We start from the raw sequence: 27813 nt of genomic DNA on the forward strand, positions 1-27813 counted from the left end.
TTAATAATTTATTTTCGGGTATTTATTGTGAATTAATTTTAATTATTATATTAATGCTATTCATCAAACCATTCGAGACCAGTTGCAAACACCGTGTGTGCAATCATAGTTACCTATTATCAGTTATTTTGAGTAAAGTATTAAAGATAGGACTTTTTTTCATATAAATAGTATCTTTGAAGTATAAAAAACCAAAATTTGCCATTGTTAAATTGGCAATTTAATAAAAAAAAAGAAATAGCTCCTTGTAACCGTGTTAGAAAAAAGTCATGGTCTCAAATGGGATAATGAACAAAACGAAACGTTAGTATCAAGGAATAGTAGAATTTAATTTTGTAAAGTGAAATGAAAATGAAGATGAAGATGAAGATGAATTAGTAATAGTAGTAGTAGAATATAAAAGTAAAAATAAATGTAGAAGAAGATTTGAAAGCACATTTTATGTTGCTAGAACGCTTTCCTGTATCGAATGCAATGTTGTCGTATTGTACAACTTCCTAATGTGTATTCGATCGAAATGGTAAATAGCTACATATATATATATATATATATATATATATTGAACAAGTTGAAATAATACGCGAGCTTCGATGTATCCACTTTATCATGGATTTTCTTTCTCTTTCTTTCTATTTTATGTTCAAACCGTATGACAAAATCGCATAAGTCAATAATCTGAAAAGTTTTCTTTAGTTTCTCGTACATACACCACATATGTATATATATATTTATAAAAACATCATAACGTTATTACGCGTATAAATGGCCGCAAATTAACATCTTCCGTTGACTTGAACATCGATCTCTCTTACCTCGAATAATAATTTTCTACTACACGCTAAAGTTCATTGAACTTTTATGAAACTCAACATATAATATATACATATATATATATAAAGAAAATCTTACGAGTAAAAATATGAACGATGAATCAAGTTTATGATTAAATCGTGTGCCATCGTTGATCATCGTCACGAAACAAGATACTATATTATATCAAGTTTAATTAAAAGACGAACTAAATAAGAGTATAATTATTCGGAAAATATTTTCACGATCTTGGAACCGTAACGAGATTCTTCTCATCCTTACCTCCCCTTCCCCTCTTTCCCATCATTCAAGAAAAAAGGGATAAATTTCTTAAATACGTGCATACGAGAAAGAGTGGTAAATGTTATGTGTCTTGGTGAACATTATGTAAAGTAGATGTGTTTAATAACTGTAATCAGTTGTGCTTCCACCTTCGCGTAAGCAAACAATTCATCTTTCTTTCTTTCTTTCTCTCTTTATTGTACTATTCTTTAAACCCATTTAGGACCATAACTTTTTTCGAACACGGTTTTTAGGAACCATTTCTTTTTTTTTAATATATGGCTTGATCATATTTTATTATATATTAATTTTACAATTTTATATTTTATTATATTTATTTTGTTTTATTATATTATATTTACTATAATTATTATATTATTTATTTATTTTATTATATATTAGTTTTACAATGGCAAATTTTGTTTGTTGTTTTTCTATACTTGAAAAATACTATTTATACAATAAAAATTTTATTTTCTTAATATTTTTAAATACTTTACTCAAAATAACTGATAATAGTTAACTATGATTGCACACACGGTATGCAAGTAGTCTCCAATGAGTTAAGAGTCAAAAAATTAAAAAAAAAATCATCTAATCGAAAAAAATGTTGATTTATTTTTATTATGTGATTAAATATTTTCAAAATCTAATAACGAATATAGAATCTTTAATTTGATTTTAAAATGGCATAAAGAATTTTACAAAACTTTTGAATTTTCGATTTATCTTGTTGCTAATTTTAACGAAGATGCAAAAGAGCGGTATTTCTAAGAGTCTCAAAAGAAAACTATTGCTTATTCATCATCGATAAAGCTTGGTTATATCGAAGAAATCATTGTTATTATCGTCCAACCAACCGATACAAATCATCGACAATGTACAATTAGAAGATACCGATCGGTTCGAACGACGTGTACTACGACACAACTACAACATCGATGAAATCAAAAGAAAGGAAGAGAATTTTAACACACGAGAGATAATATTTTTTTTTTTTTTAAACGAACGACTATATTTATTTCTATTGGATTATTTTCTTATTTTTTTATTTCCTATTTTACACACCCACTATACACCCCCTTGACCCCCTTTTTTACTTACATTTCCTTTTAATTCCTCGTACTTTTAATGTTAATTTGTTTAATTCAGTTTACTGTGATTGACGAATTTACTCATCATGGTCTTGTGTATTGACGAGTATACTCGTCATGCGTATAAAGTAGTGACCATTGTCAAAATTATCAATTTTATAAAATAATATATATATATATATATATATATATATATATATATATATATATAATAATTATTTTATAAAACCTATCTTTATCAGCTCAACTTACTTTGTGATTGACGACTATATTCGTCATGGTTTGATTCTGGCGACACAAAACGGTGCGTGGTATCAAACAAGGGCGCCACAATTAATTGGTTAAATCTTTAATTTTCAAATGACGAAGTTACAATCAAGTATAGTTAGACACACTATATATAACCATGATTAGTTTTCAGCATGAACGAAGGAATCAGGATCAATTAGATCGTGTTATGCTAATTAGAAACTCTATCATGAGATACTTTCTCCGTTACTTTCCTTGTAAGCCAATCATCTTTCTCGTTGTACGGCTGAATCGTAGGCGGCTGACAACCATAATCTGTTCGTTGGACGTAGGTTACTTTACTCGGGCAGGTGGCAGGTGCACGGAACGTTTCTTTCTTTCTCTCAGTGGTAGTTGAATTTATTTTTTTTTTTTTTTTACCTTTGTGAGAGACAGAACCGAGACCAGGAAATTGACATTTTTTTACGCTAAGGAAGAACAACCGTATCACGTGTTTCCTTGCTTCTTGTGACACGTAAAAATGTTTTGTTTTTTAAATTGTTACAATTAAAAATAACAGGTGAGTTTTCATTAGAATTTTAAAATTCAAATGTAGTGATAGAAAATTTCGTTTGTATTTAAAAAACAACTGATTGAGATATTAAAATATTTGCTTGAATTATTATTACCATTATTACCAATATTGTTACTAATTATAAAATACTAATTATAAAAACTAATTATATTGTTACAAATTATAAATTAAAAAATTACCAATATTGTTATAATTATAAAAAATATATATATAGATTGTTTGATAATTTTAACTAATTATTTATATATATATATTATTATATAATTAATTATTTGTATATATATTATTTATTTTTTAATTTTTATATTTATTATTATATTTTTTTTATTATATTAATATTAAATTTTTTTTTAATATATATATATTATTATAATTTTAATATATTCATATATTAAATATATATATTATTATTACTTAAATAATTATTTATATACTATATATATTATTTATTTTTTTAAATTTCTATATTGACAATTTTAAATTAATTACAAATAAAATAATTTAATATTAATAATTATCATAATCAATTTATCAAATGTAACGAATCCAAAAAAAAGTCAAATCTATTTTCTATTGTCGGGTTAGTCAGATTGGCATCCGACTTGATACTCCATTTTAAGATGGTTTAAATAAAGACAGAATGGATAGATGGATCACTGAAAGGTAGAATTCATGAATAAACGTTGAAGTCTTAAAGGAAGAAACGTTTAAAGACAGTGGACGAGTAGATAAGCGAATGATTCCAACGAGAAGACAATGGCGAGTTTTATCCTTTAAAAAACTGCGATTGAGGTAAACCTTTATAGTCATCGATCTTTTAGCAAGTGACTTACTGGCATCAACGGGTAACCTATCTTATTGGAATCAATAGAAGAAATCGTTATTTGCGAACGTCAAGATGCATATCGAAGGTAAAGTGGTAAAGTAGAAGGGGGAAAGAAGGGGTGGTTCAGCAAAAGTTCATGGTTACGTGCTTTTTTTTCTTCTACTATTATTTTTTTTTATTGTGATAACGTCCGTCTTTTTACTTGTATAATTCTACTTGCGTAATGCTAATAAGAATACGCTTATGAATTTGCCGTGTTTACATAGAAAATAATATACATATATATATATAAATTACGTGTCAAGTTGTTTGTCCGCAATGGACTCCTAAACTACTAAACCGATTTTGATAAAAGTTTGTACACTGTGTGCAATTTCATTCAACTTGAAAGATAGGATAGTTCATATCTCAATTTATAATTGCAATATTATTTTATTGCGAATTATTTTTTTATTAACAAAGAGTCATGATTATCTCTGTTAGTTCGATAAGATTCTAACAGATGGCGGTATAAGGTAATTCGTTGACTTAAAGACGTGTGTATCGGACTGATTATGAGCCACAGCAACGCGTGGCGGGGCACCGCTAGTATATGTATATATAATATTTTAAAAAATTTTATATTATTTATATATATATATATATATATTACAAAAAGTATAGTATTGTTTGTAAAATTTAATATCCTACTTTACATTAGTTACTTTAATATCCTACTATTAAACGCAATGTAATAATAAGTTTAAAAACGTGTCTAAGTTAAAATATTAAAAATAATATGTATTTGTGTGTGTGTGTGTGCGTGCGTGCGTGCGTGCGTGCGTGCGAATCGTGATTAATTAATAAAACGTAAAACAATATTTTAAACGAGTTGACTTCGTAAAGAAATTTACGAAACATCGATCATCGCTGGTTTATAAGTCGTTTAAAATATAATACGATGTGTTGTTCACTAGGTTAAAAAGAAAAAAAAAAGAGAAAAAAAACTTTGGTAAAAGTTTTTAATGTATAATAACGAGCCGACGCGAAATTAGTTTGAGAAAAAAAATTAACATTCTTCTTTTAAAGAGAAGAAGAAGAAAAAAAAAGAAAAAAGAAAAAAAAGAAGATGAGACGATTAACTCTTTTTTCCATTTTTCTTTTTTTAAATTCTTTTTTGTGTTAATGTCTATCTTCTTTGGTCGTCACCGTACAGAAGCTTGATAGGTGTGTCCCCTTATCTCTTAAAAAGGGTTTAAAGACAAAATCTGTAGTACTTTTTTCAGCTTTAGAGGTGTTTGGGGGTGTGTTGTTTCATCGGTAAAAATTGGATGCATTGCTAAAGGAAAAATAAAATCTTAAATGACACACACCTGCACGTGTCAATCCGACCTATACCCTTCGGCAGATTACGTTTTAACCTATCTTTGCTTACACTTACTTATCCTATATGGATTTTAAACATGTGAGTAGGAGGAGGAGGTCTATCTAAGCTGCCACTTTGAGAAATCCACGTGCACACACCTTAGACAAGGAAAAATAAAAAGAAAGATAGAAAGAAAGAGATAGAAATATATGCTCTGTGTGTGTGTGTGTGTGTGTGTGTGTGTGTGTGTGTGTGTGTGTGTGTGTGTGTGCATGAGTACACGCGACTACCTACGGAAGCAGACCTAACCGGTAAACGTGAATGTTTAAATATTACCGCCACGGTGTGTGGAACCTGTTATCGGTTCAAGTAGGCGGTTCGGTTTGAACTCCATCGGTCCATGAACTAAACAGATTGCTTACAGCACTCTCTTTCTCTACGATTCTTCCTTTAACTTTATTTTACTTTTACCATCAGTTTTTGATATGTGTATATATATATTAAAAATTAGGTTTATATATTAATTATTTTGTTATATTATTATTATATTAATATTTCAAGCATACACTGAGTTACCATATCTATGAACGACCATAAATACAAATATTGTATATAAAATTTAAAAATTTTTTATATATATATTAAAAATTAGGTTTATATATTAATTATTTTATTATATTATTATTATATTAATATTCCAAACATATACCAAACAACCATGTATATGAACGACCATATATACACAAATATTGTATAAAAAATTTTGAAAAATATTTTATAATATATCCTATAATTTTTATTCTTTTATTTTTTATTTTTCTTTAATTTAAAAAATTATACTATACTTTTCTGAATTTTTCCTTTTTGATTTTTCAATATTTTTATTCTATCCCACAAACTATACTATAATTCGTGTAATTATAATAATTAAAATGAATATAATTCATTTGACGATAGTTATAATATTATAAGAAATAAATATCGAAAAAAAAAAATACAAAATTTATTACCGAGATAAAAACGAATGCTGTTATTGAACACTTAAAAAGAAAAAAAGAAATATCTTTAAAATTCGTATTTGAGATTAAATTCGTGTGTCGAAGTTTGTTTTTGAATGTTTCCTGGCCCTCTCCCTATCTCCCTATCACTCCTTTTCATTTTATCATTATTTTTAAACAAGAAACAGTGTGGTAATATTTCGTCGGTCATTTTTGACAAGATATATACGATTTATAAGTCATATTAGTTGGAAGAAGAAGAAGAAGAAGAAGAAGAAGAGAATCTTGTGATTCATATTCAGATGTGTACAGTCGTTGTATCTAACAGAACATTATTACTAGTGTTTCTTTCTCCTTTTCTCTCGCTCTCTCTCTTTTTCTCTTTCTCTTTCTCTTTCTCTCTTTGGAAGTAGGACGAGCAAAAGGTTAACGGTTGTATCCGCGTGCGTAAGCTCGAGCAATCGATACAAGAAATCGAAGATGGTAGAACCAACACTATCATAAGAAGAGACAATGCTTACCGTTCAAGGCTAATCTATTCTCCTTGGAACATGGAATATACATACATACCTATGTATAAAATTTCTATATATATATAAATATATATATGAAACAAAAGTAAGATGAACTCTGACGAATCAGCTTGATCTCACCTTCTTTTCCTAAGAGTACAATAGGCTAATAATAATGAGAAGTCGAAAAGGTGAAATCGAAATGTTCAACGAATGTCTTCTTCTTCTTCTTCTTTTGATTCTTCTTTTTATTATTATTCGTTCATTTTATTCTTTTTTTGTCATTAGAAAGTATAGGAGAGGCGTGTACCAAGTCATAAGAGGATAGGAAAAACACTTCATAAATAATTTCATCCTACTATACGTCATCGTTAGAATTCAATCGTTGCTGGGTGGGGTGAACCGTTTAATTGACGAGGATATTATGACTTCTACTTTTAATTTGTAATAGTTTTATTTTTGTTTTTGTTTTTGTTTTAACCACTCGACCTATTATGACGTATACCGACGATATACCGTCGTGATGTTTCTGTCCCAAAACTGAAAGCGACATATACCGTACATCGAGGCGCTTCTTTTCTAAAACTGAAAGCGACGTATACTATATGTCCTACCAACACGCTGAGGCGCTGCTTGAGGGGTAACACCACTCTAAAATTTTCAAAAAATTGATTTTTTTTTAGCTTAAAGTGTACTATAGATATCTAAAAACAATATATACTTAGTCCCGAAGCAAACAAAGATTTTAAACATGTCAAAGTCATGGTTTTGCCGAAGCGCTTCAAAGCGAAGTGTGAGAATGGGACACTGTAGCGCTGGTTAGCGCAAGGCACCGCCACCATGAAGTTAGCGTGTAGGTCAAGTGGTTAATATGATTCTGGAAATAAGCGTTTAAAACGATAATTATTGTTTTCGAATTGATATTTCATTATTGTTGATCGATTATACAGAAGTGTCTTATTACACATTCTTCGCGAGATCATGTTTAACCTTTTGATTGGCACACCGAAATCATATGTTTTGTCTAGGATGCTACGGCATTATTTTTATTATTCAAAGAATATAATGGCAAAATAATATTTAATTGATGTTAATAAAAAATTGTAATTGTTCAATAGGACACTTTTTATTTCAAAGTACAGGTAACCCTTCTATAGTAGATAGGTTTCTAGAAAATACCGTGTTATGTGAAACAGTTGTATGAGACTTTTGTTTTCAGGCCATGTAGATGAAAAAAAATACTTTCCGCAACACTGTATCTTTAACCTTTACGCTACGGGCGTATTTTCCGCGGTGCTACTTCTACTGTACGGGCTGTTAATACGTGCAGCATCGAAATTGCACTTTATTTTTAAGTAATTTTGTTGTTGATATTAACGATTTTTAATCAAAAGAAACAACACACTAAAATTACATGTCCAGTGTGGGATATTTGACGTGCTATAACTGCATATGTTCGTCGTATGTAAAATACGCGGTATTTTATAGAGGACCACTATAGTGGTCCGTAGTATCTCAGTGGCATCTTATGGAGGGCCACTATAGTGGTCCGTAGTAGCGAAAGGGTTAAAACGGCAAACCTCGCCGCGGTTGTATAAGTACAGTTTTGTACAAAGTTTTTTTTTTAAAAGGAAACCGTATTATAGGAACCCGTGTTGTAAGAAGATTTTCCGTAATTAATGAATCGTGTTACCGTGTTATAAGATACCGCGTTGTAGGAGGGCAACCTGTATCTTCTATATATCGGTCATATTCGAATAAACGAACTTTTAATTATCATTGAGTTTTTTTATAATTGTAAAAAGTTCATACGCTCCGGTCACCAATGACCACTGTGGCGTCTTAGGAGAAACCTGAGGAGAAGGAAAAGGGAAAGAGATAACAAATAAATTTCTAATGTTTTATTCACCATACCGAATATATTATCGAAATGTTTATTTCTTTCTCTCTTTTCTTAAAGAAAACTTGTTCATAATATTTTATACGAATTCCATGCAAGATATAAATATCTTTTATGTCGTAAAAGTTGCCTTTACCGAATACTTTCTTGACCGTTCCTTTCGTCAAAGTATTATCTCACGTATATATTATAAATACATACATATGTACATATGTATGTCTAACTCGTACGTAGATATTATAGAAAAAGAAAAAGGAAAAAAAAAAATACGAGCAAACTGCATTTTGACAAAGATGGAGTGCATATAAATGAGTGCAATAAAACGTCCCTAACCGCGTGTATACTCAAAGTCCCACTATGCAACTTAAGTCATCGTAGAATGGAAAAGAAAGCAAAGAACTTAGTATACAAGAACAATTTTATGACACGTAGGTTTGCCCCTAAGTTTATTATCTTCCATGGATGGCGTTTCGTAGACGATAAGGTAAGCTTATGGTTTTTTTTTTATTTTTTAGATGATGTGAAGGGATATAAGCCAATGACGTTGTGGTTGCCAAAGGAAATGAGATAAAATTGGGATTCTTGTATTAAAAAGTTTCGTTAAATTTGAACTAAGCCAATTTGACTCATTAAAAATTTTATTATTATATATATATATATATATTGTGATTACTATAATTAATAATTGTGAAATTACTATAATAATTATTGGTATAATTTAATTACTATAAAATTTGATATAGTATATATAAAATTTAAATATTATTTAAAAAAAATAATATTTAATTATTAAATATTATTTAATATTATATATTAATATATAATATTATATATAATATTATATATAATATTAATTAATATTACATCTAATATTATTATATATTAAATTATATTATTATTAATAATAATATAATATTATTATTTTAAATTATAAAATCTTATTATTAATTTATATTTAAATTTATATTAATTATTAATAATAAAATGTATTAAAAATTAATATAAATTTAAAATTTATTAAAATTTAATATTATATATAAATTTTATTATTATTAATAAAATGTAATATTGTGTATATTAAGTAATATTAATATTATATTATAATATTTAATAATTATTTAAATATTATATATATTTTCCCTTATACTCAACCCTTTATTCAAACAATATTTCTACCTAATTAAAACATAATAAACAAAACATTCGTAAATTTAATATTAAGAAATATTAATTGGATAAGTGCAGCAGGTAATTTTAAATGAATCGACCTAAAGTTACATTCTTAATGACAACATAAATACAAAGATTTAAAGTGAGAAAAAATAAAAATAAAAAAAAATAAAAATGAATACGAAATTAAGAATGTTGTTAGGATGTTGTTTTATTATTTTTCATTAGATTCGTTTTAACTCGTGAATTTATTTTATATTAACGCATTTATTATATTTGTTTTTTCAGGATTGCAACTTATTAACATCGATAAACACACGAGAATATATTTCTTTTTTAAGATAAAGGATACACAACGAATCTTTATCCTTTCTATTTCTTTGTTTTGATCTTTTTATTTTTGAACGTGCTTCCAAGAAGGTTTCTCTTTTTTTACATCGTAAAAAACAAATTCTAAGAACGTTATCGAAATGATCAGTGAGTATTTTAATAGGAAGTTTTCTAATAGAAAAAATTTCAACTAAGAAATCGAACGATATTATCGTACTCTTCTTATTTTTCTTTTTCTTGTTATCGAGTTAACTAAGCAAGAGCTACCATGCTTGGTTTGGTTTGTTCACAGGTAAAAAAGGTTATTTGTAAGTATCATCGTTACATTTATCGATGTTTGTATTAGTGCTTGAACGCTTTTACCAACCATGTGAAAACTTCTTATATTATTTATCGATTTATTATTACTAATTTGTTTTTTTTTAACTCTATTAATTCATTCTCACTTGTATTGCAACGTAATCACAAAAAAAGCGGGGTTTAAGAAACATTGGTTCTTAACAATAATAAAATTGGTTCTTGAACAATACTTCTGAACAAACTGTTTCCATCAAAAAAGTTCTAAAAGAAATCAAATTTACATCTTTATTAATGGAACGAAGGGTGGGTGGGAATCGTCGAGTAAATTTGAGTCAATTTGTCTTCAATAGAAAAGATGGAACGATTTAAATTTGCCCTACGATCAACTAAACGAAACGAAAATAAACGACAAGTGTTGTAAGAGTGTTGTATAAAACAAAACAAAAAGAAACATACAATACACAAAGAATAAGAATAAGAACAAGAGAAAATGATAATCTGATTTACGACATTTTCAAGTACTTTACACAAGCATTTATGTATGTGTGTTTCTCGTACATTATAATAAATCCGAAATATGCAAATATGGATCTGTATAAAGCCGTGTGCTAGCAAATATGCTTAGGCTCTTCGACGTTTTATTAAAGTTCATTTTTTTTTTTTTTGCTACTGCACCCGCACCCGTAGTAACCCGAAGAACCCGACTGCCAACGTAAAACCGCTCCCGTTTGGAGATAAAGCAGAAATTGTATATAATAATATATATTGTGTACTGGGGCTGAGGGTAGAGGGGGTAGAGGGATAAAACGGTTGTGTGTTACACGGATAAATTTGCGTTCCCTTTTAGACCCTGCCCCGTTTATTGAGTTCCTGTTTTGTATTTGCACGTAAAGGAAAGAGAGAAAGAGAGAAGTTTCTTGCTTCCTACGTGCTTTGGTTATGTTTATACGTTTTGCGGCGTGAACCAACCGCGCGTATGGGATTTAATCCAGATCTTTATTGGCTATCTCAAAGGTAAAGGCAAAAGGTTTCTCTCAAGTGGGAAAAAGGAGCACACAACTTTGTATACAAGGAGGAAGAAGAAGAAGAAGATGTTGGAGGACATCGTTAAGATCCAAGTAACGTCTCCTTTGTCCTCTCAGTGTATTCTATCCTTTTTCCTTATTTTTTTTTTTACGAATATGGGGTGGGTTGTATATACATATATATATATGTATATATATTCTTTCTTTCTTTCTTTTTAGAATATATTTTATTTACTACCTTTTGCTCTAAAAGTAGGATTTGTCGAAATTTACACGTAGGGGGGCAAGGATGAATTTCCTTTTTTTAGTTTTTTTTTTATTTGATTTTGTTTGTATTTCTATATATGCGTTACACATATAAATACATTAGTTTATATATTAGTATATAGATTTTCTGAGCGTTTATATACGTATTGTATGTATACAAATTATATTTACACTATTTATACGAGAAGGTAGTGCATAAGTAAAGAACCTTCTTATGGAATCCCATATAAATATGGCTAAAGTTATCGACGCAGGTTGGTATCTTTAAATTACAATATCTATAGAAAGAAAGAAAGAAAGAAAGGGAGTATTTTATTCTGAATAACTTTATAAGTAACTTTCTCTTTACCTTTTGCCTTGATAAATTCTCAAGAACGTATCTTGGTGTTGCGAAAGTATCTCGGATTATCATAATCTAAGTATATATGCGTTGTTGTCATTTAAATTTTTTTGTTGTTGAGATTTTAGATCATTTTGGAAAGAATGATTTTAATTAATGAAGCAAAAAAGTGGTTGGTACAGTATTTACATCTTCGTATAGAAAAATTCAGTGTCACATTGTTTTGGTTTTCAATGAAGTTTAAAACTACGTACTGAACAGTTCTTACACTAAGAACTGTAACAAATTTTTGTTATTTTGTGTGTTTTATTTTTTAATTTAGTACATAGGATAGTTTTTATCGCGATTATTTTGTATTTTTTATCCCTAACTTAGGGATTTATTATTTTTAAGTTATCTACGTTGTTAGGTACTTTAAGTTTCCAATAGTTGGCGCTGTATTACAATTCAATTAATTCACGTTTTTTTTTCAGAGTTGCATATGACATAACTAACCTTACTTTTTATATTTTTTTGTTTATTATTATTTTATGTATTCCATTATAATTGTAGTATTATTTTGTGTGCTGTTATTTATATATTATATATTTATTATATATATTTATAGGTTATCTAGATCCTTAGGTACTGTAAGTTTCTAATAGTTGGCGCTGTATTACAATTCAATTATTTCACGTCTTTTTCAGATTTATATTGGGATCTATGACATCTCGACCTATCTACTCTAATTTTGAATTTAGACACTAGATAGCATATTTAAGTTCTAGAGATCTCACGTGACGTAGCAAACCTTACTTTTTATATTTTTTCATGTATTATTATTTTATGTATTCTATTTTAATTGTGTTATTATTTTGTGCGTTGTTATAATTTACTAAATAGTTCAGAATTATAATAAATCAACATTTTATAACAAAACCACAGCTACACATGGCCGGAGTATCGTAGTATATGTATATATATATACATACATATACGTTCAACGTTAAGGGTTAATATAGTAATTACTTACTCTGACTGTCTTTTATCTTTTCTATTTTATTTTTTCATTCTTTTTACCTGTCTATCTTTATCTTTATCTTTTTTCCTTGCCCGTGTTCATTCATTTATTCATCTTCCTTTCGTTTCTCACGTGCTACCTACGCATATATATATATTCGTACCTAAAGTTAAAAGCAAAAATTGTTACCGTCGCGTTTAATGTACTTATGGCTCGCGTGAAAATCACGTTTACGAAGGATAGTAATTTTGATAATCGTTCGGCAATCTTCGCGTTGGCACCGTACACACTGAAAGATCTTGCTTGCTTCAGCAAGCTTGTAGGATAATTTGTTCGAGAGAACGATACTTCATAAGAATTGTTTAACGATATTGTCCGTACGTTTATCTTCAGATTTCTTCTATCTTACTCTCGTGTGTTTTCATCCTTTTTTCTTTTTTTTTCACTCTTGGTACTAGAACGACTATCCTAGTAGATATTTCTTCCCGAAACGTCTTTTGAAGTTATTCCGCGAGTGTTCTCTCTCTCTTTCTCTTTCTCTTTCTCTTTCTCTTTCTCTTTCTCTTTCTCTTTCTCTTTCTCTCAAAGTACTCGTAGATTCCCGTTATAGGAAGGATTCGAAAAATGTCTTTGCGTGGGCGTCAACGTGTTTAGTAGGAACACTAAACGATCATTGTTTTTTTATTTCTTTTCTTTTAAGATAAAAGTTAACATAAATAACTTAGCAATAATATCGAGATAATTTGAAGATATTCATTTAATTAAATTTAATTTTTTTTTTATTTATACAAAAACAATTATTTCAACGTTTATTAGTTCTTTAATTATAGAATTCATTTTTTTTTTCCTTAATAACAAGAAGTTAGAGTTACATTCTAAGATAAATTTAGAAAATAAATAATTAAAATAAGAAGAAATTAAATTTAATTTTTATAGAAAAAAAAAAACAAAATCTTTTTGTAAATGTTTATATTAATTGTCATTTAATTATCTACTTATATATTAATCTTGCGTTATTATACATTTGTAATAAACTTTAATAAAAATTTTCTTTTTCGTAATAACGAATGAATAATATTTTTGAAAACATTTGTATCGTTATTTAATCGAAACCATACGAATGCAAAACGAATGGGGTTTTATCGATAATGATATAGATCAAATTTAGTGAACAAATACCAATTTTTTTTACTCGAAAGTTCGCAACAATAAACAAAAAAAAATAAAGAAACACTGTGTGTGCACGCACAAACATCGTAAGCATACCTATCATTATCTAAGAACCCCTCCCCCCCACAAAAGAGTGATTTATACCTGGCCTTTAAGACTACCGCTGAATCGTGGTTAAATTTTCTTCTAGGTATTAAAATTAGTACCTACGAAACCCGCGAAACCTTGCGACACTCTCTTTTCTCGTGTGCGAATAAACATTTATGATCTTGCGGGTCGATCTTTGCCCTCCCACTCTAGGCCATCGTACGAGTTATAAAAATGTCATAAAATATATGTGTCTATGTGTGTATGTGTGGACTATAGAATTATGGTGGTTTACGTTTACTATGTGTATATTCACATATTATGTAAGTACGTGTTATACGTACGTACGTACGTACGTACGTACGTGAAAAATCATCATTAGTTTTCTTTTTGTTTTTTTTTCCAACGTGTTACAATTTTTGCTAAATAAAATAATGATTCACCTTAATTGATTTATAAGTACAACTTACTTTTATGAATAAGCAAAATTATTTCTAAAGGCATCACGGATTGTAGCAAGGAAGTGTATAATCATTCTTTAGATTTTATCGTGACGAGTAAGAATAAAAATAGCTGACACCAAATATAAATTCTATATTTATACGATTTGTAACGTAATTTTTAAACGTAAATTGTGAAAATATTTATTTGATAAAAGTTATTTTATTTATTTATTTCTCGAACAATATTGAACGGTTTTTAATACAAAGCATCAATTTTTATAGCACATTTTGTCTATTATTATTATTATTATTATTATTATAGTTCGGTAGTCAAGATCTTACGTCATGTTCACATGAAACACGTTTTAGTTTAGAAAACAATTTTAAATGTTAATTTTTTTTTTCATCGATACGAAATAAACCATTAAGTACGGTATATGAGAAAGGCGAGAAGGTTTCTGGTTAAGGATAAACGAGTGAATAAAGTGGTTGGTTAAAATAAAAAAAAATAAAACATATTCAATCACTTTATCGGTTTTGATCTTCAATTATTATTCGGTATATTGATCCATCGATCAATCGTGATGATTATTTATCAAAATGTAATCTTTCAACATTTTTTCTTCTTATCGTTATAGTCTTGGTTAATTGAGACTTACAGTTTTGTAAGCTTAATTACTTTCACGTGTTTGTTATCTATAAATGTATACTTATACTTATATCTTCATGCTACTTAAAATTAATAAATTAATCCTAATATATATATATATATATATATATATATATATATATATATATATATATAAATAAAAATATTATATTATTATTATAATATCATATGAAATATTATATTAAATTATATTATAATAAATAATAATTATTATTTATTATATTATATTATTATTAATATTATATTAAATATAGTAATTCTGCTTAATATCTGTTGTTAAAAAAATTGTTTAAAAAAAATCGCAGAAACTTATCTCAACAAGATAATTCTCAATATCATTAATGAATGTCATAAGAAATAAAAATAGGAAAGTCTACGAATAATAATAAGAAGAAAGGTTGGTAAATAAAATGATACTTCCTATACTAATCGTAGATACTAAAATAAAGTAATAACAATTAATCGATCAAGTAAAACAAAAGGATAACTGCTACACGCAAAGATCAAATATTTTATTGGTGAAGATCGTACTCCGTTGGTTGGTTCGTGGGATAGTTGAAGAGGAATGAAAATTGAAAAGGTAATATTTAGTATATAACTTTACACACGCGTTTTAAACATAGATATTATATATATATATATATATATATATATTATATAAATGTATATATAAATGTATATATATATATATATATATATATATATATATATATATATATATATATATATATCTATATATATATATACTTCGTGAAAGGTGATCTAACGTAACCTTTTGATAGTTCGTACATATTACTTTAAAACCAGGCAATGACCTACGCGCGTTAAAACTATCACTTTAATATTCCTTAGATTATAAAATCCCTAAGTTTATCATTCTCTCATTTTTTTTTATCAAATAAAACTAGAAATATATATATATATATATATATATATATATATATATATATATATATATATATATATATATAAAATCGCATAAGGTAATAAGTAAGGTCATACGTGTAATATAACTATCTTTTTAAAAAAATTATTTACGGTCTAATGATAAAAAATAAATTAATTGTTAAGTCAGAACAAAAAAATTATATTTAATTTATATAATAATTTTTAATATTATTAATTATACATATGTATATATAATAATATTATTAACCCTTTAAAATGTGTGTTTGGGGCCGCATGTCTACGCAGTGAAAAGTCGCCATTGGCCGGTAATATTTTTGAAGAATTATGTTAATTTAAAAGAACTTTAATAAATTCACCATAAAAATTAACATAAATCAAAAAATAAATTAAATTTATTTGATATATCGATAATGAGTATTAGACAAATTTAGATATCGTTTTAATTGGTCAACGAATCCTTTATAGGATCATGATCGTTAACGATGTGATTCAATATCATCGGTAAAATCAAAGCAATCATTTTTTTTTCTTCGAATTTTTTTTTATTTTTTTATTTTTTGATTGGTTTTTCTTGAAGACACATTTTATGGTTGAACTTATCCACCAGGTTATATAAAATAGCGCATCAGTCGCGTATAGAGTCTTGATTTTTCTTGAAACCCGTTTTGTGACCTCGTCATAGCAACTTACATAGGAATCCTTAGACATAGACATAGACATAGACATAGACATAGACATAGACGTAGATGACAGTCGTCCTGCCTACGCGAATACTGGCAAACTACTATAGTTAGATCTATATAGTTAGGGTAAAGACTTACCGGTGCAAGCCACCGTACGTCCTCGTTTTCGTTTAAGTTCCGTACAAATTCATCACAAATGTCGAATAGTCGAATATCAAAAGAAAAAAAGAAAAAAAAATGAGAGAAAAAGAAGGAGAATTATATTCATATAACAATTACAGGTAACCCTTCTACAATATGAAATCCCATAACACAGTTTGGTTTTAATATGATTAAAAAAAATTGAGAATATTTTGGTACAACACCATTGTATTTATACAGCACTGGATAACACAATGGTTGGTTGATATATTTTAAAAATTAAATTATTTTTATATAATGAACTTTAAATTTCATATGTGCTTATAATTATGATTATTTATTATACAATTGTTTAGAGGTATTTAAAGGATTAATATTTGAACACTAAATAGATTCTATATAATATTAAAATAACAAATATTATCTAACAAATTCATTTTTAACAATATTCAATTATATAATTACATTAAATTAATTTAGTTTAAAATAATGTCGCGTGAAATAATTGATAAACTAATTTTATTTCAACTTTAACTTACAATTACACCAATTTCATAATTATGGTTACATATAACATGATTTCACTCAAGATTACCTGTATATCGTATTATAATTTTTTATCAAAAATTTATTAAATAAAATTCATCTAACAGGAGATCGAGAATTACGGAGAATTATGGAGAGAATTCTTAAAATCGATAAAATAATATTAACACTTGATGAATGCATTCATTCATATTCGAAAGTCAATCTCAATGTATTTAAGTAAAATAAGTGGTTGTTGCGTTAAATAAATATAGAAAATGTAAGAAGAATAATTTTGTATATAAGAGAAATCTTCTCTTTGGCTAATTTTAAAAGGACCTCTCCTCCCAACCCCCTTCTACAACATTAGTAGCCTCGATTTGTTCCAGTCTCTCGGATATATCCACCTGATTTGTTGCCGCGTGTTGTCAGCTTTAACCTGAGAGTTATCTTCGTACGTTAAGACATTGGAGAACAGGTATGAGAGTGGCATGCGTAGGCGGACATAGTTGGACACCACCAACTATAATCCAGCTACGTTCAACTTCATTCTTTTTACTTTATTTTTATTTTTATTATACTCTTATTCACGTGAGAGTGAGAATTTCTTATTTCTTTACTAGAGTTGCGAAAAAAATGTAAAAGATCTGAACAATAATTTTCTGTGAGGTGTTTCTACGAGTTTTGAAGGATTATTTAATTCTTTGAGAATGATATTGAATAACAAAAATAGATAAATAGATAAAGATTATATATATAATAGATAATAAATTATAATATATAAAATATATTATATAATATTTAATATATAATACATATATTATATATTTTTAAATAATATAATTTTTTAAATTTAATTTTTTAATTTAAAATTTTATAAATTGAATATATAATATATATATTTATGTGTAGTATACAATATATTTTAATATATATTTGTATATTTATATTACTATACATATTTTTTATTTATATCTTTATATAAGTTTTAAGTATCCAAACCATGAATGAGAAGAGATTTTTGACTTACATCGTCACGTTCGTCATGTAACTCGTCGTCCGCACTATCCTCGAGTACGAAGGCCACGTCATTATTGTTTCTCGTTAAAGATGGTAACTTTCTCGGCGTTAATTCATCGCCATCTGTGTCTCCACCACCTCCTTCACCTCCTCCTCCACCTCCTTGTCTCTTACGTTTGCAATCCCTTTGCTCCGCAAGCGTGGTGTTATTATGTTCCTCGTGTTCTTCCAACATGTCGGTTACCATCAGTTCCGATTCAACGCTCGTAGGTGACACGACTTCGTCGAGTGGTGACATCGTTGTTGTTTTGTCGGCTTCGTTGCCCTCGAGAATTGACATGATGACAACAACCACCAAAATTAGGCTAAACGTTTCCGTTTTTTCTTTCCCGTGACTAAAAAAAGTAGAATTCCTTCTTCCTTCCTTTTTTATTGTTTATATCGTTGCAAAACTAGATATTAATTCATTTATCTTAACATGGTGGTAAATTAAATGAATTAATTAATTTGTATTCATTTAATTAACAAAACCACTAAACGAAAACTAACATGGTGTCAAAATAGAATGAAAATTTCATTTGTATTCATTTAATGAACGAAATAGCAAACAACGAAACTCAAGTTGAAGATGAAAATCTTAGACGACATTTCTTATTCAGTTTTGTTAAGCGTTAAAGTCTCCGACGGCACGCGCCACTCCGATTACTTCAGAGACTTCACGTCTCCGATCCTTTTTTCTTTCTATTCGTTTGTTTTTTTTTTCTTCTCTCCTCCACTTGTACAAATCTTTCCCTCCAGGCATCGAAGTCACCGCTCGAATAAATTTCGTTCTCAACTTAAACTAAACTTTGCTTTCGATTTCTTTCACGAATAATTTTCATTCGTCTGTACCTGGTGCCTTTGGCACTTAAAACACACACACACAGACGCATACACACAACAAAAAACCTCAGGGAGAATTCTTCTCGATAATAACAGGTGTGTACAGGTGTGTCTTATTGAATAAAACTCACGTTGTGTGTGAGACAGTTTCTATTTGTTTACTAAACGGTTTTTCTTTTTTATTGCAATTATTGTTATTATAATTTTGTTCGTGTGTTGTTTAGGGTGTTTAATAGATGAAATGAGAATCACTCTAATCGTTGTTTATCATTCACCATATTTAATTTAAAATAAAAATCGCATAACGTTGCTACGTACACTGTTTCCAACTGACGTAAAACTTTGTCGTCGTCATATTTTGCCATCATCATCATCATCATCGTCATTGTCATGCTTGATTTTGTCAGATTTTATCGTAATTTTTTTTGTAATCCTTCGAAGATGCTCCTGGCAGTGTTTTGTAAAATAAATTCACAAGGATTTTTTTAGAAATTCACCGTAAAATTGAATTCAGTTGTCGACATGTTTCTCGTCTTACAGTGAAAATATTCCAATCCTTGTTTGATCATTATTCTTCTTCTTCTTCTTCTTATTCTTTTTTTTCTTCTTTCAGTTTTTAAAGTCCGTTCGAAGTTCAAGGTAAACGATTCACTCTTCGATCGTCTATACATATATATATCTGTAGAAGAGATCGTTGAAGTTGCCTCCGGCGCGCGTGGGTCGTTATGTAATCGTTGTGTTGAGATGATGATGATGATGATGATGATGATGATGTGAATCGTGCACTGGTGTGAAGAATAGCCAGAGGGAAAGATTCAAAAAAGGAATTACAATAAAAAAAAAATCCAGCTCAACAGTAATGTAACAAGTAACCAACCAAAAACAATAACAACAAACAACAATAACAACAACTGACAACAATGATAATCACTTGGGGGTGGATGGAGGAAGCTGGGGGAGAAAAGATAAAAATTGATAGAGAAAAATCGTTGAACGAATGGACGTTGACGTACGAGTAGGAAATAATAATCACGTGGTCCTCGTGTTCCTGTCTGTCACGCGATAGTAGAGAGAGAGAGAGAGAGAGAGAGAGAGAGAAAGAGAGGGGAGAGGGAAAGGGAGAGAAAGAGAAAGAAAAAGAAGAATAAACGAAGTGGAATAGGAGAAAGAAAAGAAGAAATTTAGCCTAAAGGGAAGGGGGGGTTGTGTTTTGAAGGAATCAGAGTTGTGGCGTAGTCGGATGAGAATGCGTACAGGTGGGTGTTGGGACAAAAAAAAGAAGAACAGGAAGAAAGTGGTAAGAATTGGTGGATGAGGAAGTGGAGGAGGAGGAAAAGGATAAGGAAGAGGAAGAGGAGGAGGAGGAGGGGAATGGAGGGCAAGTTTCGGAAAAGTCTTTGCCGGGAAAGTTGTGCGTTGGTTCACACACGCACGTAAAAACGAAGTATAGTTTATAACGCGCGCGCGTATTGGTCGAAGGTCGGCCTTTCGAGAAGCGAACGGGCGACACCGCGTTGGCGCGCGCGCCTCCTCGAGAATGGCCTAAAGGCGAAAAGAGGAAAGGATCTCATCGAGTGGCGCCGCCCGCGGCAGGAGGGGGCAAATACTTCTATCTCTTTCTATCTTTTTCCAACGTAAGAAGTGCACCAAGTGTGTTTGTTGTGTTGGATATGCTGCTCTACCACCACCACCACTACCACCACCACCTCCATCGTTGCTGGCCTGCTGGTTGCTGGTGCTGTTGCTGTTGGCTTACCCACACAATTTACTATTACTAATACTTTCGTAGAGATATCACCAACACAACTACTGGGGTCCAAGGAACGTCCAGCTGTCTTCTTCCTTCTTTCTTTCTTTCTCTTTCTTTCTTTCTTTCTTTCTTTCTCTTTCTTTCTTTCTTTCTTTTTTTCTTTCTTTCTTTCTTTCTTTCTTTCTTTCTTTCTAACATCTTCCGACATATTGCATCTTTCTCTATCTTTTTCTTGACTTTGAACGCGTACACACCAGTGTCTCTGTTCTCTGGCCGGTCCCCGGACTGGACCGGTCATTCTCTTTTCATATCTTCCTTCCTCTTTCTGCTAAGATATATGATAGTCTTTTCTTTATCCTTCTTTCTTATATCTTTATGCGATACCTGCAGATGCAACAGCAGCAGCAGCAACAGTCAACGGTAGAGTCGGTCACTTCGTCGAATGCACCCTTTTACTTCGATTCACATTTTTATTTCTTCCTTGTCCTTATTATCCTATTATTTTTATCTATTTTTCTTAACCCTTTTTTGCATTGATACAAATTTTATTTAATCTATTACAATATAGTTTCGTATAGTATCTTTACGTGTAATAATAATTATCAATTAATTGTTTTTAGCATCCAACAAAATAAAATATATAAAAACTTTGTATCGTAGGGAAGTTGGGCAGGTAAACAAAATTGTTAAACATTACGTGTAATTTTGTACTTTATAGTTGCTGAAGAAGTCTTAGTAAAAAAGTGATGGAAGGTTCAACAAGATCGAAACAAATTTGTTCTGATATTTTTTACCTGTCCAACTAGTTTTCCAACAAAGTTTTTAATAATAATAATTGACAATTCCATCAATTAAAATTCATTTCGAATATTTTCTCGGTTAAAGAAAACAAACTTTCTCCAATAATTTTCTTTTCCCCCTTTCCCTGTTTGGATACACGGATGAGCAGTTCATGCGCCTACGCATGAACGAAAAGGGGAGGTGGGTGAATGGGGAGAACAGGTATCGACGAGAGTTGGTGTTGGTGTTGGTGTTGCATTGCATTGAGTTGTTCGAGTTCGTTTTCTCATTCGTTCGTTCGTTCGTTCGTTCATTCTTTCGTTGGTTGATTTTGTTTTTATCTATTTGCGTTTTGTTGCGTGCACCGTTTTGACGACGACATACGACGTGTCACTCCTCTCGCGAGCTACGCAACGATCCGATCGGATCCGATCTAATACTAGATCTCTTTCGGATACCGGTCTCTCTCCTCGTTACCTTCGTTTTCCTCGGCTGTTCTCCCAATTAGTCTTCTCTCCGTCCACCGTGAGTACGCGAGTAGAGTAGTCTCTCTTTCGCGCCCCCGATGGTGCTACCTACTCTACCATCGAATCCCATTGGCGTAAACTCTTATTACTTTTATTTATTTATTTTTGATCTTTATTTTTTTTCATATTGTTAGATATAGACAAATTTTTTAGTAACGTCCATGATATTTGTTACACTTAGGTGACAATACTTGGGGGTATTTTTAATTTCATTAATAATATATATATATATAATAATAATAATAGTATATTTAATAATTAACGTATAATAATAATAATTAATAACATATATAATAATTAACATAATATTTTTATATATGTTAATTTATATAATATATATAATAATATAATAATATAATATACATAATAACATAATAATACTATATATATATATATATATTAATTTTTATTTTATGTTCTTACCAATTTTTTTTTTAGATAACGAAAAATCTTTGGAAACCTTTTATGATTTATTACACTTTCTATGAGAATATTGTTGTAAATATAAATTTTGATCATTGTCATATTTAGATATGACATATATCATTTATAAATTACTGTTTTAATTATATATATATATCATGATCATTAATTTATGTTATTACACAAAATCTCTTTTATTTAAATCTATATTAATTTATTTATATTTCTTCTAAATAAATAAATGAATAAATTATCATTCATTTTAATTTCACTATACTAGATAGAATGATAAATTCGACTGTGATAGAAATGAATTTAAATAAACGCATAATTTATTGCTAAATTCGTCGAAAACAAGATTTACCATCAACATTTTTTTTTTATAAAAAAACGTATATCATTATCTCCTTTTCTTTTTTTTTATTATTTATTTTATTTTCTTTTTCTAATCTGTTTTTTGTTTCTTGAACAAATCAAGAGATTCTACGCCATTGAACGACTAGCATACTGGGTCGCGTGGCTTCCAACTGAGCGATCTAAAAAGGAGTAGAGATTTCTTCTTGGGTTTATCCGTTTGCTCACAGATCCTTTAAGAAACTTTAGAATTTGCCACAGCGTGTATAAACGACTTAAAAAACGATTGAATCAATATAGATAAACTCGATCATTGGTTTTAACATGGAAAAGTAAAAAAAAAAACTAAGAAATGTATTATACTTCATAATTACGTATTTAAAATATTTATAATAATATAATAGTATTATATAAATACAATATAATATAATATAATAAATTATATAATAATATATTATAATAATATATACTTAAATATTACTAAATATATTAATTATATTAATAAAAATATTTTGAATTCTGAAATTCGTTCAACTTCAAAGTTAGTGTTTCATTAAGTTGCAACTGTGCAATTTATAATAATATAGTAGTATAATATAAATATAATATAATATAATAAATAATATAATAATATAATTTAATAATATATACTTAAATATTACTCAGTATATATTACAAAAAATACTTTTAATTTTATAATTTGTTCAACTTCAAAGTAGGTTTTTTACTAAGTTGCAACTGTGCAACTGTTTAATATTATCATTGGTTGTAACATGGAACAAAAAATAAATTATAATTCGTAATTACACATTAATAAAACTACTTTGAATTTCGAAATTCCTTCAACTTCAAAGTTGATTTTTCATTAAGTTGCAACTTGTGTGCAATAATATTGTTTTAATATTATCGATAAACTCGTTAACATCGTTCGAATCGTTTAAATACCAAAATGATGACGATGAAGGTTAACATTAATTTTTTGTTCTTGTTCCTTATTTCTTCCGTCCCTCTCTCTTTCTCTCTCTCTCTCTCTCTCTCTCTGTGTGTGTTTCTCTTTTTAACTTTATCTATCTTTATCTATTTTTCCTTATACAATTCCTTTTATCTACCTGTGTAAACCTTTATTCGAACGAATGCGAACTTAACGAAGCGAGACATACGTCTCCTATGTATGATTAGGTTGTCGCTGACACGTCGGCATCGGGATAAGAAAGACTATCCTGTGATCTTAGTATATGTTATGTATAGTATATATATATATGTATACCTATGACCAAAGAAATTCCTCCATACGTTAACCCAAATATGAACAAGAACGAAAGAGTAATGAGTCGCTCATTAAGAAAGAATTTATCTCTTTTTTTTTCTTATCTTTTTTTTTCTTCTTTTTTTCTGTGCCAATCTCTGTGGTGGTGAGGTTACTATAATTTAAAACAGCAATAAACTCTCGTTCGTCACGACCAAGACGTTTACGTACGTTAAAATAACTTTGCAAATTTAAAACGTTCCCTTAACGGAGTCAAGTGGAGTAAGTTGAGGTTAGGGTGGAGTAGGGTGAGTACTATAAGAAAATTACAAATATAAAAATTATAATAATAATCCCATAGCAGTAGAGTCTAACAAATCCTTAACAAAACTACAATAAAAATGTTACCTATCCCTTTATTTTAATAATGATAACAATAATCATTTTAATTCCTTCTTATGGATGTTTTTAGTAGCAGAGTTTAAGAAATTCTTAACAAAACCAAAAGAAAAATTTTTCCTATCCTTTTGTTTTTCAATATTTATAATATATATAAATAAATGTTATAATGTCATGAATGTATAAAAAATATTATATATAATATATAAATATATATATAATATTATTACTATATAATAATATCATAACTATGTTTTATTAAATATATAAATAATATTATTATTATACAATATTATTATAACTAAATAATATTAAATATAAAGATAATATTACTATTATATAATATTATCATACCATTTTATTTATTTATAAAAATAATAATAACCATTTTTTAATCCCATTTTTCAAACATTTTTCACTTCTAAATCGTATCATCAACTTAATCGTTTATTATCATCGGTATTTTGTTTCTTATATTAATTAGAAAAATATGTTGATTGTTTAGAGAAACGATTTGATTTATTATGTGTGTGTTTGTGTGTGTGATGTGTGTGTCTGTAACGTTTTGTCGAATAAAAATATTCGGGTCATGCGAACTGGCAACTGGCAACATTGGACTTTGGTGGATCGCGGTGGCTTCCGAGACAGAGGCTGTTCCCTTCGGCATACCAAGACAGATCACCTCTTTTTTTTTACCCTTCCTTTCCCCCTACCCCTCCCTTTCCCTTCCCTATCCTCCCTCGGTCTTACGCGCACCTGTCCAGTCAGGATGGACGGTATTCTGATCACTCTACTCTCCCTGCGTGTGGCTCAAACTTTTCTATACTTTTTTTTTTTTCATTATCTTCCTTAACCTTACTCCTCCCCTTCCCCAATCCTCCCTCACCCCTTTACCCTTCTTTCTTTTCTTTCTTTTTTTATTCACCGCATAGATAGGCTTCTAAAAACCACAAAGTGGTATCATTCAACTAAAACCTTCACAAATATTGTATCACTCTTATACACTTTATTATATTGTTATTAAATAATAAACATTAACCTCTTCAGAGATGATTTATTTTTTTCAAGGAAGAAAAAAAGATGACTTAATGGACTTTTTTTTCTCTAACTGTACCATTACTAATGCAACGTGATTTTTTTTTAACCTATGATACAAAGTTTGCATATAGAAAAAAAGATTCATCGTCTGCTTATCAAAATCATAGGGAACATTGATGATAGAGGTATAAATATAAAAATATTATTATTTATTTAGCATTTCGAAGAACTACATATGTATTTTTGAGGTTATGTAATTTTTGTATCTTATAGTTGCTTGAATTAATTCTGATAAAAGTACGAAACGTTCAACAGAATCAAAACATCATGTTCTAATTTCTTGTAACCTGTAAAACTTCCTCTCTATGATATAAAGTTTCTATATATATTTTATTGGGTTGTTCACAGAAAGTAATTTGGTTTTTTTTTTGTGTGAAAATGAAGAGGCCTTTCAAGTGGGCATAAACAGTTGAATTTGATAAATTTAATCCTAGAACTACTAACTGGGATAAATATCTACCCCAGATAAACTTTTAACTGAGTTTCTGAATTAGTAAGTGACAATATCGACTGAACACATATCGATTTTTCACCGATTAAACTTTAGTAAAATTAAATTTGCTCTTTACCATTCTCTTTGGTATGAAAAACAAAAATATTCATATACTTAAAAGTCTGATTATTGCTATCAGAACAGTTTTTAGGACTAAAAAACCCTTGGGGTAAATATATACTCCAGTTTGTAGTTTGGGGTTTAAAAAAATTAGTTTGTATTTCTAGGGTTAACTTCACGCTGATCTCATGTGTTGTTATTTGCCAGTTTGCATTAACAAATGCCTTTATTGTTTCTTTATCAGCTTCAATACTTTGTTGAAACGAAAAACAACTGATTGACTTAAAACGATAAGTTTTTTTTTCTTAACTCGTTATAACATAAGTTAGTCGTGTGTCGATCAATGCAATAATAAATGTTGATGGAAAGTATGATAGTTATCATGAAAGAGAAGGATATATAATACGAAACGTCCTTGGTGTCATCATCCTTTCTCACCTTTCAAAGCTTACTCCTTTAGAATCGATTCCCGAGAGAAATCTTTAAACATATTTTCACGTCTCTCCCTCTCACTCTCACATACTCAAGTTTGAAAACGAAAAAAGAAGAAAAAAAAGAAGAAGGGAGTGAAGGGGTTGGGATTGGGATGGGGGGGGGGAGTGAAGAGAAGAGAAGAGAAGAGAAGTTGCGAAGGGAGTCTCTGCCGGATGCAGATAGCAACGTCCGTTATGTACAATATGTGGCCACGTATGGGGGGTGAGGGTGGTGGTGATGGTTGTGGGTGACTATACAATATCCCCTTGATGGTGAAGGCCATCCAAAAAGTGTATGATAGGACTATGTATTCCCTTGCATAATATATTGCTTTACAGATGGTGTGGTGTCCTGGTCTCGTCTCGTCTTCGTCTCGTTCAACTTTCGATCCCAATAGAAGAACATCTCCCCCTACCCCTACTTTCCACCCCCCAAGAGACTTATCTCAAACCTCTTGGAATTCTTTTTTCCTTTCCTTTTTTTAGACCCCACTACCATTCCTTTCCCTTCAAACGTGAGAAGAGAAAAAAGAAGCTCGTTCTCGTTTTTGATTTTCATGCTTAAAGGCATATTCCAATGTGATGTGTCCTGGTTTTTTTTTTTTTTGAAATATCTATTGCAATGCAATCTCGTGAAAATCAATGACTCTCTTTTTAC

At 29.2% G+C, this 27813-nt stretch overlaps 1 protein-coding gene across 6 annotated transcripts in view; it reads right to left on the reverse strand.

Annotated features, from left to right (window-relative positions):
- The window catches only part of TfAP-2 (transcription factor AP-2), a 203144-nt gene that overhangs the window by 66754 nt on the left and 108577 nt on the right, over positions 1–27813 (reverse strand). The window contains exon 1 of one of the 6 annotated variants that reach the window (XM_015319977.2): positions 18681–21832. The exons of 4 other annotated variants lie outside the window; for them this stretch is intronic. In XM_015319977.2, the coding sequence (XP_015175463.1) occupies positions 18681–19010 (330 nt within the window). In that variant the 5' untranslated portion in view covers positions 19011–21832. Of the gene's footprint in view, positions 1–18680; positions 21833–27813 lie in introns of those variants that run through there. One more of the 6 variants, XM_089178413.1, reaches the window with a different exon arrangement.

The sequence above is a fragment of the Polistes dominula genome, unplaced genomic scaffold (assembly GCF_049000335.1).
Source record: "Polistes dominula isolate Pdom_NZ unplaced genomic scaffold, Pdom_raw_medaka contig_77, whole genome shotgun sequence".
Lineage (NCBI taxonomy): Eukaryota > Metazoa > Arthropoda > Insecta > Hymenoptera > Vespidae > Polistes > Polistes dominula.